The sequence below is a fragment of the Nicotiana attenuata genome, chromosome 1 (genome assembly GCF_001879085.1).
Source record: "Nicotiana attenuata strain UT chromosome 1, NIATTr2, whole genome shotgun sequence".
NCBI lineage: Eukaryota > Viridiplantae > Streptophyta > Magnoliopsida > Solanales > Solanaceae > Nicotiana > Nicotiana attenuata.
In genome coordinates this window covers 10,866,459-10,881,989 of record NC_031989.1, presented here as the reverse complement: position 1 = coordinate 10,881,989, position 15,531 = coordinate 10,866,459, and the positions used below count along the sequence as shown (strand labels likewise).

At 35.3% G+C, this 15,531-nt stretch overlaps 2 protein-coding genes across 4 annotated transcripts; one reads left to right on the top strand and one right to left on the bottom strand.

Annotated features, from left to right (window-relative positions):
* On the top strand, positions 2,400-5,207 carry LOC109238371 (protein O-glucosyltransferase 1-like). 3 transcript variants are annotated; one of them, XM_019404901.1, is made up of 6 exons: positions 2,400-2,487; positions 3,085-3,584; positions 3,692-3,884; positions 4,221-4,285; positions 4,413-4,623; positions 4,716-5,207. In XM_019404901.1, the coding sequence occupies exons 1-6, from the start codon at positions 2,443-2,445 to the stop codon at positions 5,058-5,060; spliced, it is 1,359 nt and encodes a 452-aa protein (XP_019260446.1). In that variant the 5' UTR covers positions 2,400-2,442; the 3' UTR covers positions 5,061-5,207. The 3 variants fall into 3 exon arrangements, with proteins under 3 accessions (XP_019260446.1, XP_019260385.1, XP_019260501.1); XM_019404840.1 differs by lacking the exon at positions 2,400-2,487 and adding an exon at positions 2,496-2,833; XM_019404956.1 differs by lacking the exon at positions 2,400-2,487 and adding an exon at positions 2,496-2,833 and having other exon boundaries at positions 4,705-4,808.
* On the bottom strand, positions 5,947-8,422 carry LOC109238285 (actin-depolymerizing factor 12-like). Its single transcript, XM_019404745.1, has 3 exons — positions 8,318-8,422; positions 7,213-7,472; positions 5,947-6,332 (listed from the first exon to the last, which is right to left on the bottom strand). Exons 1-3 carry the CDS (start codon positions 8,318-8,320, stop codon positions 6,182-6,184), a joined length of 414 nt encoding a protein of 137 aa, XP_019260290.1. The 5' UTR covers positions 8,321-8,422; the 3' UTR covers positions 5,947-6,181.

The following is a 15,531-nucleotide window of genomic DNA, read 5'->3' as shown; positions in this document are numbered from 1 at the left end:
TTAGATTTTGCTTCAATTGTCATGACGCGATCGAACTCCGCTCGTTCAAACCCTGCATAAAATCTTGTACTACCCAGTCATCCGAGACCGGTGGTAATTCCATTCGTTCCATTTGAAATCGGGATACAAACTCCCTTAGCATCTCATCGTTCCTCTGTCTTATCTTAAAAACGTTCGATTTCCTTTTCGCCACCTTTATGGCCCCGGCATATGCTTTCACGAAGGCGTGTGCTAACATAGCAAACGATTCGATAAAGTTCGAGGGCAAGTTGTAATACCAAATCATGGCTCCATTTGACAAAGTTTCCCCAAATATTTTCAACAATACTGATTCGATCTCATCATCATTCAAGTCGTTTCCTTTAATCCCGCAAGTGTATGAGGTAATATGTTCATTAGGATCGGTTGTCCTGTTGTATTTAGGTATATCGGGCATGCAAAACTTTTTAGGAATGGGCTTCGGAGCCGCACTTGGAGGGAATGGCTTTTGTATGAACTTTTTGGCATCCAAACCTTTCAAGACCGAGGGTGCCCCGGTATTTGATCAACACGGGAGTTATAAGTCTCCACTTTTTTGTCATTATCCTCAATCTTCTTCTCCCCGGACTCGATTCTCTTGGTGAGTTCCTCGAGCATCCTCATAATTATGGGATCAATCCCCGAACTATTACCGTTTGATCTTTCCGGTATCGGCTCAATACGTCGAGTGTTTTCTGGTTCGACTACACTTGGAGTTTTGTGCTGACTTTGAAGCTCAACGATAGCAACTTGCTGAGCTTGTAGCATCTCGAATATTACTTGGAGGCTGACTCCCCCATCTCCTATATCATGTGTTCCTTGGCCACCAGATCGGGCTTCCCTGCGTACACTCCCTCCGGGGTCTGCGCCTAAATTCGCATTCAAAGCAATGTGCGAACTAACATCAACCGGTTCCACATTTGGCACTTCCCCAGGGTTAATGGGTGGTAGTCCGACCCATACATTGTTGTTTTCCCCATGAAATCCAAGACCCTCATCGTCGTGTACGGGTGAGTTTTGCGAGTTTGACATGTTTTAACCTGAGAACAAAAATTCTTGACAAGAACAAGGGTGAAAATAACGTGTGTTATCAGAATCAATATTGAAATAATCACTATTATCTTTAGCCCCACGGCGGGCGCCAAACTGTTTACCTCGAAAATACGAGTAATAATTAAACTTGATTTATGGTTTTAAAGATATGTGATTTAGTTCAATACTAATTAATAACCAAGAAATCTAACGTGTAAATGAAAGAAATAAGTAAAATCAAACCAGTGTGCAAGCCAGTCTCGACCTCGAGCTAAGGTGGCCTCGAGATAGGTCAAGAACAACAAAGTAAGAATAATAAAGTTAAAGGACAATTCTGGTGAGCAATAAGCAAGAAAGTAAGAGAGTATATTCTTTTGCCAATGATTGATGATGGTTACAAAATGATTGGGGTCCCCTTTATATAACAAGGGAACCCTAAATAAGGTACATTTCTATTTACAGTAAAGAATCTTATTGGGACAGCTGTCTAACCGCCTAGTACGGATTTATACAAATCTATTACGGAATTTACGCCATGATCTTGGGTGTGGCAGGAATCTTGCTCATTCTGTTACAAACTTATAACGGCATTATCTCGGGGTTGATCACACTGGGCCCCGATGTTCCTCGAACACTTAAATCTTCGAGCCTCGTGTTCTGCCTCCGGGCTCGAACTCGGTCCATAGTAAGTCTATTCCTCGACGCGAACCTTCTATTCCTTGTTGTGAGCCTTCGGGCCCACAAAATCGGGGCACATAATTTTACCGTATACAATAGTCATTTCGATTTAGATTATAATTCATATAATTATACCATTCTTGTTATCATCACAGCTTCTTTAACTCGTGATATCATCTTACAATGCTGAAAATACATTTTATACAAAGTTTACAGAAGATTACGACAGACTCATTGGAGACTTTTGGAAATATATTTCAAATACTAATATTTCTTTTGGTTTCCCATTCAATATCTGGTATCCATATTGGGGTCGATTAAGCGTTTTCTAGCAAAGACGATTCCATACCCAAGGCTCAAATCCGAGGTCTCTGGTTAAGGGTGAAGGAGTCATTACCACTCCACCACAACCGTGGTTGGTTGTTTCGAATATAATTAAATAGGTCTAAAGTTATGGAATACAACATTTATATCAGAAGGAAAAAAAAAAAAAAAACAAGTATGAATATTAACTCGCATCAAGGGGTAAAGAAGACATTACAGAAAAATTCCCTATTTCTATGAATTCCGAAACATCCAGAATTAAGTGAATCCTTATTTTTAACTAATCATAAATATTTTGAAGCCACTAATTTTCCACCAAATGTTGCTCTTCTTATGGAGCAAACAATACACTCAAATTTAAAGAAATCAAGATTCAGCACATGGCTTCAAATGCCAAAACTTCGCAACCATTTTATGAAGTTTTGCACGCTAGAGGTTACAAGTTTAACAAATCTCAACCAACCATTAATTTCTTCTTGATCTAGTTTTATCAGGAAAAGCATCAAATCTCAGCTTTCAATCTCTTTCACTACTGAAAAACACTACTTAGTTGTTATTTTCTTTAATAATTAAAGATGAGATTAAGGCTTGAATATAGTTTGGTATTCTAGCTGGAAATTGAAGAAACATAGCTAAAGTGCTGTAAATTTCCATGCGGATTTCAACTTTTGGAATGATTGAAAGGCAACGCAGGACTTCTTGGATTAAAAACACTATTGGATTCTTTCTTATTCTTATATCTATTACTGTTATAGCACTAACAATTGAATGGAACGACGTTGTAAGTAACTGCTTGCTCTGTTTGTTTGGGACTAAGGCGTAGTAGTTGTTATTGTTATTCTTGTTGTTGTCATAATCTGACGCTGGAATTTGACATTCCAGTCATTTGTACTTTCTGAACAATTTACACATGATTCAGTTTAACGTGACAAAAAATAGTTTTCTGACTTTACTGTTGTAGTTTATAAAATTTAGTGATCATATGCGAAATTAATATTTTTCTCATGTATAGCGACATTTTTCTTTTTTTAGTCTGTCCATACAGATTCATTGCAGAAGAATAAAGTTGATCTTTTCCCTGAAGTTTCTTGCTCAATTAAGTGTCCGCGAACTTCACCAAACAAGCCTAAATTCAGTTCATCATCCGAGTCCTGCCCTGAATACTTTCGATGGATTCATAAAGATTTAAGGCCATGGAAGGACACAGGGATAACGCGAAAAATGGTAGAAAGAGCACGAGAAGTAGCCCATTTTAGAATAGTTATTGTAAATGGAAGAGTGTATTTTGAGAAGTATAAACCAACTTTCCAAAAAAGGGACATGGTTACATTGTGGGGGATATTGCAACTTCTTAGTTTTTACCCTGGCATGCTACCGGATTTAGATATTGTTTTCGAGTGTGGTGATCAACCAGTAACACAAAAAAGTGATTATGGAAAATCAAAGGATTCAATTCCACCACCATTGTTTCATTACTGTGGAAATGACTCGAGTTTTGACATTGTTTTCCCTGATTGGTCCTTTTGGGGTTGGTAAACATTCTTATCTTTTCAAGTTCAAGCCAAAGTTAAGTTGAAATATCAGTAGCATTTTTTGTGGTGTATATTAGAAATGGTTCTTTATTTTGGTACTACTGCAGGCCAGAACTCAACATAAAGCCATGGGATATACTGAAAAAAGATTTGCAGCAAAGCAATGAGATGATTAAGTGGACAGAAAGGGAGCCTTATGCTTATTGGAAAGGAAATGCATTATTAAGCCAATCAAGACGTGACCTTTTGAAGTGCAATGTCTCTAAGAATCAGGACTGGAATGCTCGAATTTATGACATGGTAAGTGGTCAACCTGTGCCTCAGTTTTTGAGAGTTTGGTGCTTTGGAATCCCTTAATAGATGCAAAGTTTAGGTTCACTATGAAGGGTCACTCAATGCACTAAGCTCCTGCTATGCACGGGGTCTCGAGAAGGGCCAGAACACACTGTGTCTATTGTAAGCCGTTTTAGCTTGCATTTCTACAAGAGATTGTTTCCACGGCTTAAAACTATGATTTTCTTGGTCTCATGGCAACAACTTTTATAGTTGTACCAAGGCTCCCCTTTACGAAGCTGAAAATTTAAACATTATATCATGATCTGCAATTTTTGATAAGCTGATATGAGTCCTTTTCAGCAATGGGTGCGTGAACGAAGACAAGGCTATAAAACTTCAGATTTAGCTACACAGTGCACTCATAGGTAAGCAGTCCATGCAGTACCTTCAAACTAGACCTTTTTCTCTGAATCTTTCATATCTTCTTAGCCTCTTTATTGTTCTAACTCATTTATGTTGGACATATTTTTTTCTTGGAATTGGCATGAAAAGATACAAGATTTATGTTGAAGGGCTTGCATGGTCAGTGAGTCAAAAGTACATTCTAGCCTGTGATTCTGTGGCTCTCCTCATAAATCCCCACTACTATGATTTCTTCACAAGGAGTTTGCTGCCAACAGTTCATTACTGGCCAATAAATGAGAACGACAAATGCAAATCCATCAAGTTTGCAGTAGACTGGGGCAATAAGAATGCAGAAAAGGTAACATTCTATGTATGTGACAACGCTAATTAATCTTCTGTCACATTAATCGTTTTATGAATTTAATGTTCGAGCACAAAGACTCTCAACAGGCACTAGAAATTGGAAAATCAGGGAGCAGATTTGTACATGAGGAGCTACAGATGAAATACATTTATGACTACATGTTTCATCTCTTGTCCGAATATGCCAAGCTTTTGAAGTATCGACCCACTATGCCTAGAGAAGCAGTTGAAGTATGTTCAGACACATTGATTTGCTCGACGAAAGGAATAAGAAAGAAGTTTAGGGTACATTCCAGGGTTAATAATGCTTCATCTTCAAAACCATGTAGCATGGCCCCTCCCTGGAGCCCCGCGGATCTCCAAAATTTTCTCGAGAGAAAAGAGAATCTAACAAAGCAAGTTGAACAGTGGGAAGAAACTCAAAGTGTTTGAAACTTTCCACATCAGGGACATAGTAATTGCCTAAGCTATCTTTCTTTAAATTTTGCCTAAATTCAGAAGTGAGAAAAGAAGCCATTTCTGAATCACTGTATATCAGTTTTCCTCAAGATATATATGGCAGAATATTATTGTTCTTTATTATGTCAATCTATGTTGAAAAATGCTCATTTGTTCCATGCATATTGTGCAATCAACTTTAATTGACTCGAAGTATTAAGCTAAAAATTGGATTACATTTCCATAACGAAGTATCTCGAACTATACATGAAGTATCCCCTAGTTCGATAGGAAAGTGCAAACTCTGAAGAAACAGATATGCTAGCATTCGAAAGAAACATCCCTTAGTGCACTTTATAAATTTTTGAATTTTTCCCTCCTAATCCGAGATTTAAAGATTAAGTGGAGCGAAGAAAAGTTCCAGTGAACTCAATAATCAAGATTCCTTTGGTTATCTCCTTGAACTAACAAGCTAGCTTTCATTTCTATATAACAATTATCGATTTGCTTCTCGATATGTCTATAAATGCTCTATCTCCTTGTGCAATACAGAGCAGATAAAATGTGTCGGAGTGGAAATTTCAAAATGGTAGAAACTAATCACATTCTTTACATAATCAAAGAAGAAACCTCTTATGATTAGGATTAAACCTACATAACCTGAACATAGTTTAGTGAGATTAGTGAAATCCTGGATTTAACACTATTTTCTTGAAAATGTAAAAGGACTTTTGATCTTCTAACTGTGGAAACTTGATATCTTTTAAAACAGGATCAATGTGAAAAAAGGGGGTTCATTTGCTTAATAATCTAACGGAAATCCTGTTCTGAGTTTCATTTTCAAGACTTAATTACAAAAAGATGAACAGAAAAAAGGAAAGACAACAACAGGAAATATAATTAGAATTTAGGATCTCATCACATTGTCACACATGATCATGTTTATAGTATACAAAACAAAAATCTTAAAAGACAAATAAACTGAACGTCTTAGACAAGAAGTATAAATGAACACAAAATTCCATTAGGAAGGGCCTTTAACATATGCTTTTACTAGTGACTGAATAAAAAGGCCTGACAATATATGTAGAGGGGAAATTAAAGACAAATTTCGATCAGCGAGCTCTGCCAACGAAGGTATCCAAGCTCATTTCACTTGGATCAGTAGCTTGCAACTCAACTTGGACACCATCAAATTCTCTCCTGAATCTATCTTTGGAACTTGCATACAGCATCTTACTTCTTACTCTTGCTGTTTCTGGTGACCTACATCCCACAGCAGTTTTATCAACTCACATGAATAATGGCTCAACAATATCTTTCATAGAAGCTTTTAGCCCCATCTAAATGTAATCGACCACCATAAACCTGTGTTGCTCAGATCCTCCAAAAATGCCGTCAGGTGTATGTCAGATCCTCCAAAAGTTATGCATTATTAGAGAATCCGACACCGGTGCGGCTGCATTTTTGGAGGATCCGAGCAACATAATCATAAACAACAACCAGTAAAAAGATTCGTGGAATGCAACATTCTATGTTAGCATGCATACCTATGAAGAAGTTAGATTCGTATAATGCAACACTCTATGTGAAATTACATGCATGCCTTGAACACTGTTCCTAAGATGAATTGAAAATCTGAGATTCATTGAAGGATGATACGCACAAACTTGAAAATAGGCCATCAATTAATGTCCAAAGTATTACTTTTTTGGCTGGTGAATGTTATTAGAGTTCAACGTAAACTTAAATTTGGTTAGCGCTTTGCAAATCATACGGAAAAAGAAAGATAAAAAAAATTCAAACTTAAAACAACATTAAAGCCTAAAGCGGTATAGTTCACATCTACTTAGCTTCAAAAAGCTGCTGTTAGAAATCGAATTGTGCAAATCTCCATGATATATAGGATGGCCAACTTGAGGCCCATTTTGTTATCATCCCACGAAAGAACTTCTCAGTCTGTAACTTACTAAGACCGGAAAACAAGGAACTCTCCATACAAAACGAGGAAAATTAAAGATTTTTACGTTATCAGGTTAAGTTGACCTACAACAACAAGTAACTAGATATTCATATATATAACCTACTATAACATGTTGAGTCGCACTGATAGCGTAAAAATTCTTTATATTGCGAGTGTACGTACCAAGCAACAAAGAAGATCTTGCTTTTCTGGACATTTTCATCAGTAGTGAAATCATAGTCAAAAACAGCATAGCGGCATTCATTGGAAGGCAAGCTGTTGGCAAAATCTTCATGAGTCTCTCCTTGTTCCCCAACCTTCTCAACAACAACTTGCTGACCATCAATCTTGAACACTATGTATCTGTAGTTCCTTTTTGCTTTCAGCTCCATGAATTTCAGCTTGCACTCATCACTCACTGCTATCCCTGATGCCGAATTCGCCTATTTTCAAATTAAAAAATAGATCACACAGTTACATAGCGAGTTGGTAAATACTCTTTTATCTCTAACCAGAGGTCTCGAGTTCGAGTCTGGAATAGAGTCACATTAGCGTTTGGGACTTCCCAGCACAAACCCAAATTAAAATTAGTCAAGCCCTAAATCGTTACAAGACATCCGGTGGGAAATCCAAAAAAAATTAAGAAAACCCGTAATTTAAAGACAAATACAAGGCATAACCTTTTTTCTTAAGATATTAGTTTATATCTTCCAAAGAATTTTTACACGCTAAATGTAACAGGACCTGGAGCAGCTAACCTCCTCTACTTTTCTGATTATCCACCTATTTTCAGGTAAATAGTTACCCATATGTACCTTATAGATAATAATTTGATTATGTGAGGGAATGAGCTTCAATTATAGTAAGAGGAATATGAACAAATAATTTATATTCTCCTTTCAAGAAATTTTAATGCTAATTAGTCTTATCCGTCTTTTATTTTATTCTTATTTTTTTGGGTGAAATATCGTCTCAGCGGATGAAAATGAGAATATTTTTTTTCGTCAGAGACATTTGCCTTTTATTTGTATGTTCAAAATGCCCGTGCATGATGAGAAAATACAGAAAACTGGGGAAAAGAAGAACAAGATATATCTCTACAAGAGAGAAGTAATTTTTGTTTATATCGAAAGGAAAACAAAGCAACAAAAGAAAACTAGCTAGAAATCAAGTCAGGGAATGAAGCTCAATAACAATCCCCCAACAAGAAAAGCACAAACGCATGCCATTTAAAACGAGACTCTTGACTAAAGGCGAATAAAGAAGTAGTTAAATGCATGCAACATACCATTTGGATAAGTGGCGAACAATGGAATTAGCTTCTGCAAACAATGAAAAGGAAGCAAACTTAGGAAAAAGCAAGACAAGAAAAGAGGGCAAAAGTGTGTGTTGTAGAAATATTCAAAGGGCTGAGAGCTCTTGTAGCGCTGTTTTTGGACAAAAACACAAGTGTTTGTTACTTGTTATATATCTCGTTCGTCATTCACCCTATAATCTTGGATCGTAAAATGTCCTAGAATTATTTTGTTAACCAACAAAGGATATATAGTACAAGTTTTTAAATTGGGTATATCATCTCATGATGAAGAGTCGCATGAAGCACTTTAGTGGTTAAAACTTAAAAGTTGTGTCACAATCGGGGCTAAAAATTGCACGGGGCGCCCCTTTTTAACCTCTAGCTGCTTTGTCTTTTTGTTTGCACCCATACCCACTTTTTTGTTAAAAGCCATTTGAAAAGACTATTTTACCCTTTTTTGTTAAAAGACTACTTTCTCTCCAAGTATACGCTAGTGCTCTACTGTTTCTCTCTCCCGTTATTCGCGTTTTTCGATTTGCTCTTCTCAGAAATCAAACGGTTTTCGTCGTTCTTTCGAATTTTCAACTGCTAGTCGTCGTTGTTCCCATATTACGATTTAATCACAGGTACATTGCATTAACTTTCTGTGTTTTGTTTTATAATTTAATTTCTGGTTTTGGATTTTGATATTCATGTATTTATGATAGGGTTTAGTTTGATAGGTTGTTCATGTTGTTAATGTAATTTCTATAAATTCTTCTGTGATTCGACGTTCAAATTTTTAAAAATTTTCAGAGTTAAACAGATGATAATGATACTTTAGGATAGGAGCTGAAGTTTTTTTCATGTTTTGGCATTATTTTTGGATTTGAATTTGTGTTTTGTTTTTTTGGCTGAATGTTTTGTGCTTGCTGAAGTTTTTAGTGCAATATGATTTTTTAATTTAACCAGTGTAGGAGGAAAACTTCAGGCTCCTTCTGAAGTTTTTAAGTAATAAATAAAAAACTTCAGCTGTTAGGCCGAAGTTTTTTTAGTGCAATATCATTTTTTTAAATTTAGCCAGTGTATGTGGAAAACTTCAGCCTCTTGCTGAAGTTTTTGAGTAATAACAAAAAAACTTCAGCTGCTTGGCAGAAGTTTTTTTAGTGCAATATCATATTTTTAATTTAGCCAGTGTATGCGGAAAACTTCAGCCTCCTGCTGAAGTTTTTGAGTAATAACAAAAAAACTTCAGCTGCTTGGCCGAAGTTTTTTTAGTGCAATATCATTTTTTAATTTAACCAGTGTAGGAGGAAAACTTCAGGCTCCTTCTGAGTTTTTAAGTAATAAATAAAAAACTTCAGCTATTAGGCCGAAGTTTTTTTAGTGCAATATGATTTTTTTTATTTGTATATGGAAAACTTCAGCCTCCTGCTGAAGTTTTTGAGTAATAACAAAAAAACTTCAGCTGCTTGGACGAAGTTTTTTTAGTGCAGTATCATTTTTTAATTTAGCCAGGCTCCTTCTGAAGTTTTTAAGTAATAAATTAAAACCTTCAGCTGAAGTTTTTGTTTTATACCTGTCGAACTTAAGCCTTCTTAGGTGTTGAAGTTTTAAATGATCTTTTTGATAATGTCTTGATGTTATTATTTGTATCTTTTACTTTTTTTTGACAGATGGCTCCTAAAGCACCTAAAGATCCTAAAGTAGCTAAAGAAGGCAAAGCACCTAAAAAACCTAGACTACCTGTAGTAGTCCCAAGTCCTTATGTCCCTCAGCCTCTACCTACAAAACCAGGACAAAGATATTTTGAGTTTACAGAATGGTTTAACTCTAAGGGTTACTGGAAGGGGAACCATGATTTGAAGAGTTTAATTGCATCTTTCTTGACTCCTGCACAACAGGCTAAGCTTAGTAATGGTCCATTTAAACACATTATTGCTATGGAGAATATCAAATGTAGCATGAAGTTGGTTCATTGTCTGTGTCTTTCTCGAATATTCACGAATGATCGAGACTCTATTAGTTTCAAGATATTTGGGGATGATGTTTCCTTCACCCTTGAAGACTTTCACATTATGTGTGGTTTGCCGATAACAGCATATAATATTGAAAAACCATTTAATCGAAAGAGCACTGTTCTAAACCGGTATTTTGGTAAGTCCAAGGGTGTGTATCTGAAGGATATTCAAGGTTTTATGACTCGTTATGCAATTCCAAAGAATGCTGTGAATTATCCACACGTATGCGAGAATGATGAAGATGCAGTTACGCTTGTGGAAATTCTTATTTTAGAGTCTATTCTGTTTGGGAAAAATAACGATTCATGTGTGAATGAGGAGTATGCATCTATCATTGAGGACAAGAAGGCTCGTGTTGAATATCCCTGGGGTAATGTAGCTTATGAGAAGCTCATTCATTCATTGAAACATGTATTGGACAAACAGAACAAACATCATGCAACTGAGTATAAACTTACTGGATTTTAGTTCACTTTTGTGTCATTTACCAACTACTAGCATTTACTATTTTTTTTTATTGCATTTACCAACTACTAGCATTTACCACTTACATCTTTTGCCAAGTGCTTATGTTCTTACATTCAATTTTTCTGAACAAAAAACAGGTAACGATCTCTTCAGCATTTATAGATATTAAATTGAGTAGGTGTATTCTTTGGCTATATTAACAATCTCTTCACTTGAAAATTTCATAGTCATCCATAGACTTCTATCAGATTTCTTTAAATTTGTATTCAAAGAAAAACAAGAAAATGTTGGCTAAGACATGCTTATTGGGTTTAGCAGGGAGTTCGTGTGAAGCAAAGATAGTGAAGGAGAAGTTGAAATACTTCATTGTGAAGGGGGATTGCCAGATCAAATACTCGAGCACCAGGAAAATTTGCTCTTTTAGGAAAATGAGCAAATTTCCTGCCTGCTCAGTTTTTGATGTGGCCAGTCCTCCGTCATAATAAAGTACTTTGGACTTCTCCTTCACTATCTTTGCTTCCCACGAATTCCCAGATGCACACCCAGTAAGCATGTCTTGGCCAACATTTTCTTGGTTTTTTTCTTATGAAAGTAGATGGTAGTTGCTAAAAAACCAAGAAAACTCTTTGGTGGAAGACATAGTGGAAGTTCATGTAATGTGGTGAAGAAATCAAGAAGAGCAACTATGAACATTACTATGGAGAATATGAAGACACTTTGTGAACTTTTTGAATAGAGAATAACTTGTAATCAAAGAACTAAGTTTTTCTTTTTTTCCAAGGATGTAAGTGAAAAGAAAATTATATTTTGTGAATATACATTATTTTGTGTGAATTATGTGACTTTGATTGATTCAAATATGTTTATGTCTTTTTTCATGAATGTCAAAGTATTTTTTGCTTAAGTTTGAAATATACTAAGAAACTTAAGCACATTAGGCCAAAGTTTTTCCAAAAAACAATAGAAAATTATTGAATAAAATAGAAAAACTTCAGCTGCCAAGTGCTGAAGTTTTTGAAAATATACTAAAAAACTTCAGCACATTGGGCCGAAGTTTTTTTCCAAAAAGCTTTAGGACAAAAACTATTGAATCCAACAAAAAACTTCAGCTGCCAAGTGTACTGAAGTTTTTTGAAAATATACTAAAAAACTGGCAGCACATTGGGCCGAAATTTTTCGAAAAAGCTTTAGGAAAAATACTATTGAATCCAACAAAAAACTTCAGCTGCCAGTGCTGAAGTTTTTGAAATATACTAAAAACTTTCAGCACATTGGGCCGAAGTTTTCGAAAAAACTTTAGGACAAATCTATTGAATCCAACAAAAAACTTACAGCTGCCAAGTGCTGATGTTTTTGAAAATATACTAAAAAACTTCAGCCTATTGGCCGAAGTTTTCGAAAAACCTTAAGGACCAAAAACTATTGAATCCAACAAAAAAACTTCAGCTGCCAAGTGCTGAAGTTTTTGAAATATACTAAAAAACTTCAGCCTATTGGGCCGAAGTTTTTCGAAAAACCTTTTAGGACAAAAACTATTGAATCCAACAAAAACTTCAGCTGCCAGTGCTTGAAGTTTTTGAAAATATACTAAAAAACTTCAGCCTATTGGGCCGAAGTTTTTCGAAAAACCTTTAGGACAAAAACTATTGAATCCAACAAAAAACTTCAGCTGCAAGTGCTGAAGTTTTGAAAATATACTAAAAAACTTCAGCACATTGGGCCGAAGTGTTTCGAAAAACCTTTAGGACAAAAATTATTGAATCCAACAAAAACTTCAGCTGCCAAGTGCTGAAGTTTTTGAAAATATACTAAAAACTTCAGCTGCCAAGTGCTGAAGTTTTTGAAAATATAACTAAAAACTTCAGCACATTGGGCCGAAGTTTTTTCGAAAAACCTTTAGGACAAAAACTATTGAATCCAACAAAAAACTTCAGCTGCCAAGTGCTGAAGTTTTTGAAAATATACTAAAAACTTCAGCAGCCTTGGCCGAAGTTTTTCGAAAAACCTTTAGGAAAAAACCTATTGAATCAAAAAAAACTTCAGCTGCCAAGGCTGAAGTTTTTGAAAATATAACTAAAAAACTTCAGCACATTGGCCGAAGTTTTTCGAAAAACCTGAAGGACAAAACTATTGAATCCAACAAAAAACTTCAGTGCAAAGTGCTGAAGTTTTTGAAAATATACTGAAAAACTCAGCCTATTGGGCCGACGTTTTTCGAAAAACCTTTAGGACAAAAACTTTAGCATATTTTGATATTTTTTTAAGTTGATACTTATCTTTTTTGTATTTACTGTCTACTTTTTGTCTTTTGTCAACTACTTCATCTTTCATTTAAATTTTACTATATAGTAAAATTTATTTTTCAGGCTGAAGTTATTTTTTTACTATATAAAAACTGTAGGTTTTACAAGGGCTGAAGTTCATTTCTTTTTGCATTACTACATACTTGTTTTTAACCACCTACTAATCTTGTCTCATTCAATTTCTCTCTGAACGTAAAACAGTAAAAAACAGCTGAAAAGTTACTTTTACATTTATAGATATTAAAATTGATTAGGTGAACTCTTGTCTATATTAACAATCTCTTCACTTGAAATTTCATAGTCATTCATAGACTTCTATCATATTCCTTAGTCTTTCAAGCATTTCTAAAGAAAAAATGTCTGGTGCAAGCGGGAAGTGGTAACCTAATATGGATGAAATGTGAAGAAGTGGAGAGTTTGAAGTGTGAATGGTACAAATAACAAACCGATGGGCTTAAATTATTCTTTTTTATGGAATGGATAAAGGCCTGATTGGGAGAGACAATCAGACCAAAAGCTCTGTGCAAATGAATCATTCCAGAAAGGCTAACCTGGTAACGTAGTTGGAGATTATCAACTCGTCGACAAGGTTGTGCAGCAAGTTTGTAGTTTTTAATGTTTCCAGCGTTGACCGTATTTCCAAGCTGCAAAAACAAGTTTGAAAGATTCTTCTTCCTCTTATGGACAGAGTAAATCGTCGACAAAGTCCAGCTACGTGATGATTCGACCAAGTTGAAGATTGATGCTTCTTGGATTGAGTGGTCTTTTGCCCGACTTGCCTATAGTTATCTCCGACAGTGATGATGATGAGATATTTAGAGAAATTGGAGGAGTACTGTATGATGAATGATGATGATATGATGATGACGACGACAAATAATGACTGATGATGAGGGTGGATGATAATGGTGGTGATTGTTTAGTGTTTTTTTTTGTTAAATTCAGCCTATCGGCTGAAAGTTTTTTTTTAGCTTCATTTTGTATAACTTCAGCCGAGAGAGCTGAAGTTTTGTAAATTGTTTGTTGTTTTCACCTCTTTTTATGTCAATAATAAATTGTGACGCTCTTTGTTCTTAGCTTTCTATTGCATTATTACTTGTTATTTTTGGTATTTGGATTTATACTTCTTTAGTTGCTTAGAGATGCTCAACTTTGTTTGTACATTGCTTTCTTTTTTGTGTGTTGTATGGCATCATGTGGTGTCTGTGTGAGTTTTTGTAAGGTGTATGTGTGTGTTTTTGATTAAGAAATGTATTTAAAACATACTGTTAACCGAAGTTTTTCTCGCAGAAGTCATTGCGTACGTTTTTTAAAATGCAACCAAATCCTGTAAGCCTGCCAACAAAAATGAGTTTTGATTTGTATTTTAGCAGTAATATAAAATTGTGCAAGAGCTTATATTTTTTTTTATTCCTATGAAAAAAATCACATGTTGAATTATGTCATACTATAAAGAAAGTCTAAATTCAGACCAAGGAATTTAATTGAAGCTTGGAGTATTTTGAAGTGTGTTTTCTTGGAATATGGATGAGGTGCTGGAGAAGACAAAGCAATGTTGTTCTGTTATGCCCCTGTTTACACGACTGCATTTGGGTAGACTTGAAATGATACTGATGATTCAGTCCAGGTATATACCTCTTCTTTTGTCTTCTTCTTGTAAATATCTCTACATCGGGAGGTGTTGTGATTTCAGATTGTACATTTTCTGGTATTTCCCATGATTGTTTGATTCTCCCACGGTATTGCACATGCCCTTCATATGTTTTAACCATGTTCCCTTGAATACCAATTTGAGAATAATCAAGATTTCTGCAAATATCTCTTATTAATAGGCAGCAATTGCATGTTGGACAGGCAATTCATCAAGTTAAAATCCAGGCAGATCACAAGTTCTCTTCTTTAGCTCCACAATGAATTCGATTCCTTCACTATTTATTGAGAAGAACATTGAGCAACAAAAGGAATAAAAAATTAAAACAAATTATATTAGTGTATTTTTCCTTCAAAAAGAAAAAAGTATGAAATTTTTTAAATTGTAAGAGTAAATCACTTGCAACAGATTCTTAAAAAGCTGAAGTTAACAAATATACTCACAAAATTTTTGCAAGCCGAGTCATCTTCCTTTAAGTCATCTCTTCTTCTGCTGCCCATATTGATACTTTGTGAAAAGTTTCATTGTGCCTTTTTTCTCCGTTCATAAAACCACTCTCCCAGCTTTTCTTGGATGAAATTTAAGCATTGCTTAAATAGGCATTTTTCTCCTTTTAGTAAAACGGAATTCTTGATTCTAGCCATGTTTGTTGTTAGCATATCATTATACGTCGCCGTGGAACCACGATCGAGCCCATCTCTCAGGAGGCTCTTCGCATTATGTAATTGTATGTTTTCATTGTCAATACTTCTTGAGTGGACATTAACTGATTAGAAATCTTCA

Bases quoted from the DNA above. Each gene is read 5' to 3' on its own strand.
- LOC109238371 (XM_019404840.1), top strand. From the start codon at position 2,705: ATGCGGATTTCAACTTTTGGAATGATTGAAAGGCAACGCAGGACTTCT. The intron at 4,286-4,412 runs GTAAGCAGTCCA...TGGCATGAAAAG, and splicing joins GCTACACAGTGCACTCATAG to ATACAAGATTTATGTTGAAG. The intron at 4,624-4,715 runs GTAACATTCTAT...GACTCTCAACAG, and splicing joins GCAATAAGAATGCAGAAAAG to GCACTAGAAATTGGAAAATC.
- LOC109238285 (XM_019404745.1), bottom strand. The intron at 6,333-7,212 runs GTACGTACACTC...TGTGGGATGTAG, and splicing joins AAGATCTTCTTTGTTGCTTG to GTCACCAGAAACAGCAAGAG.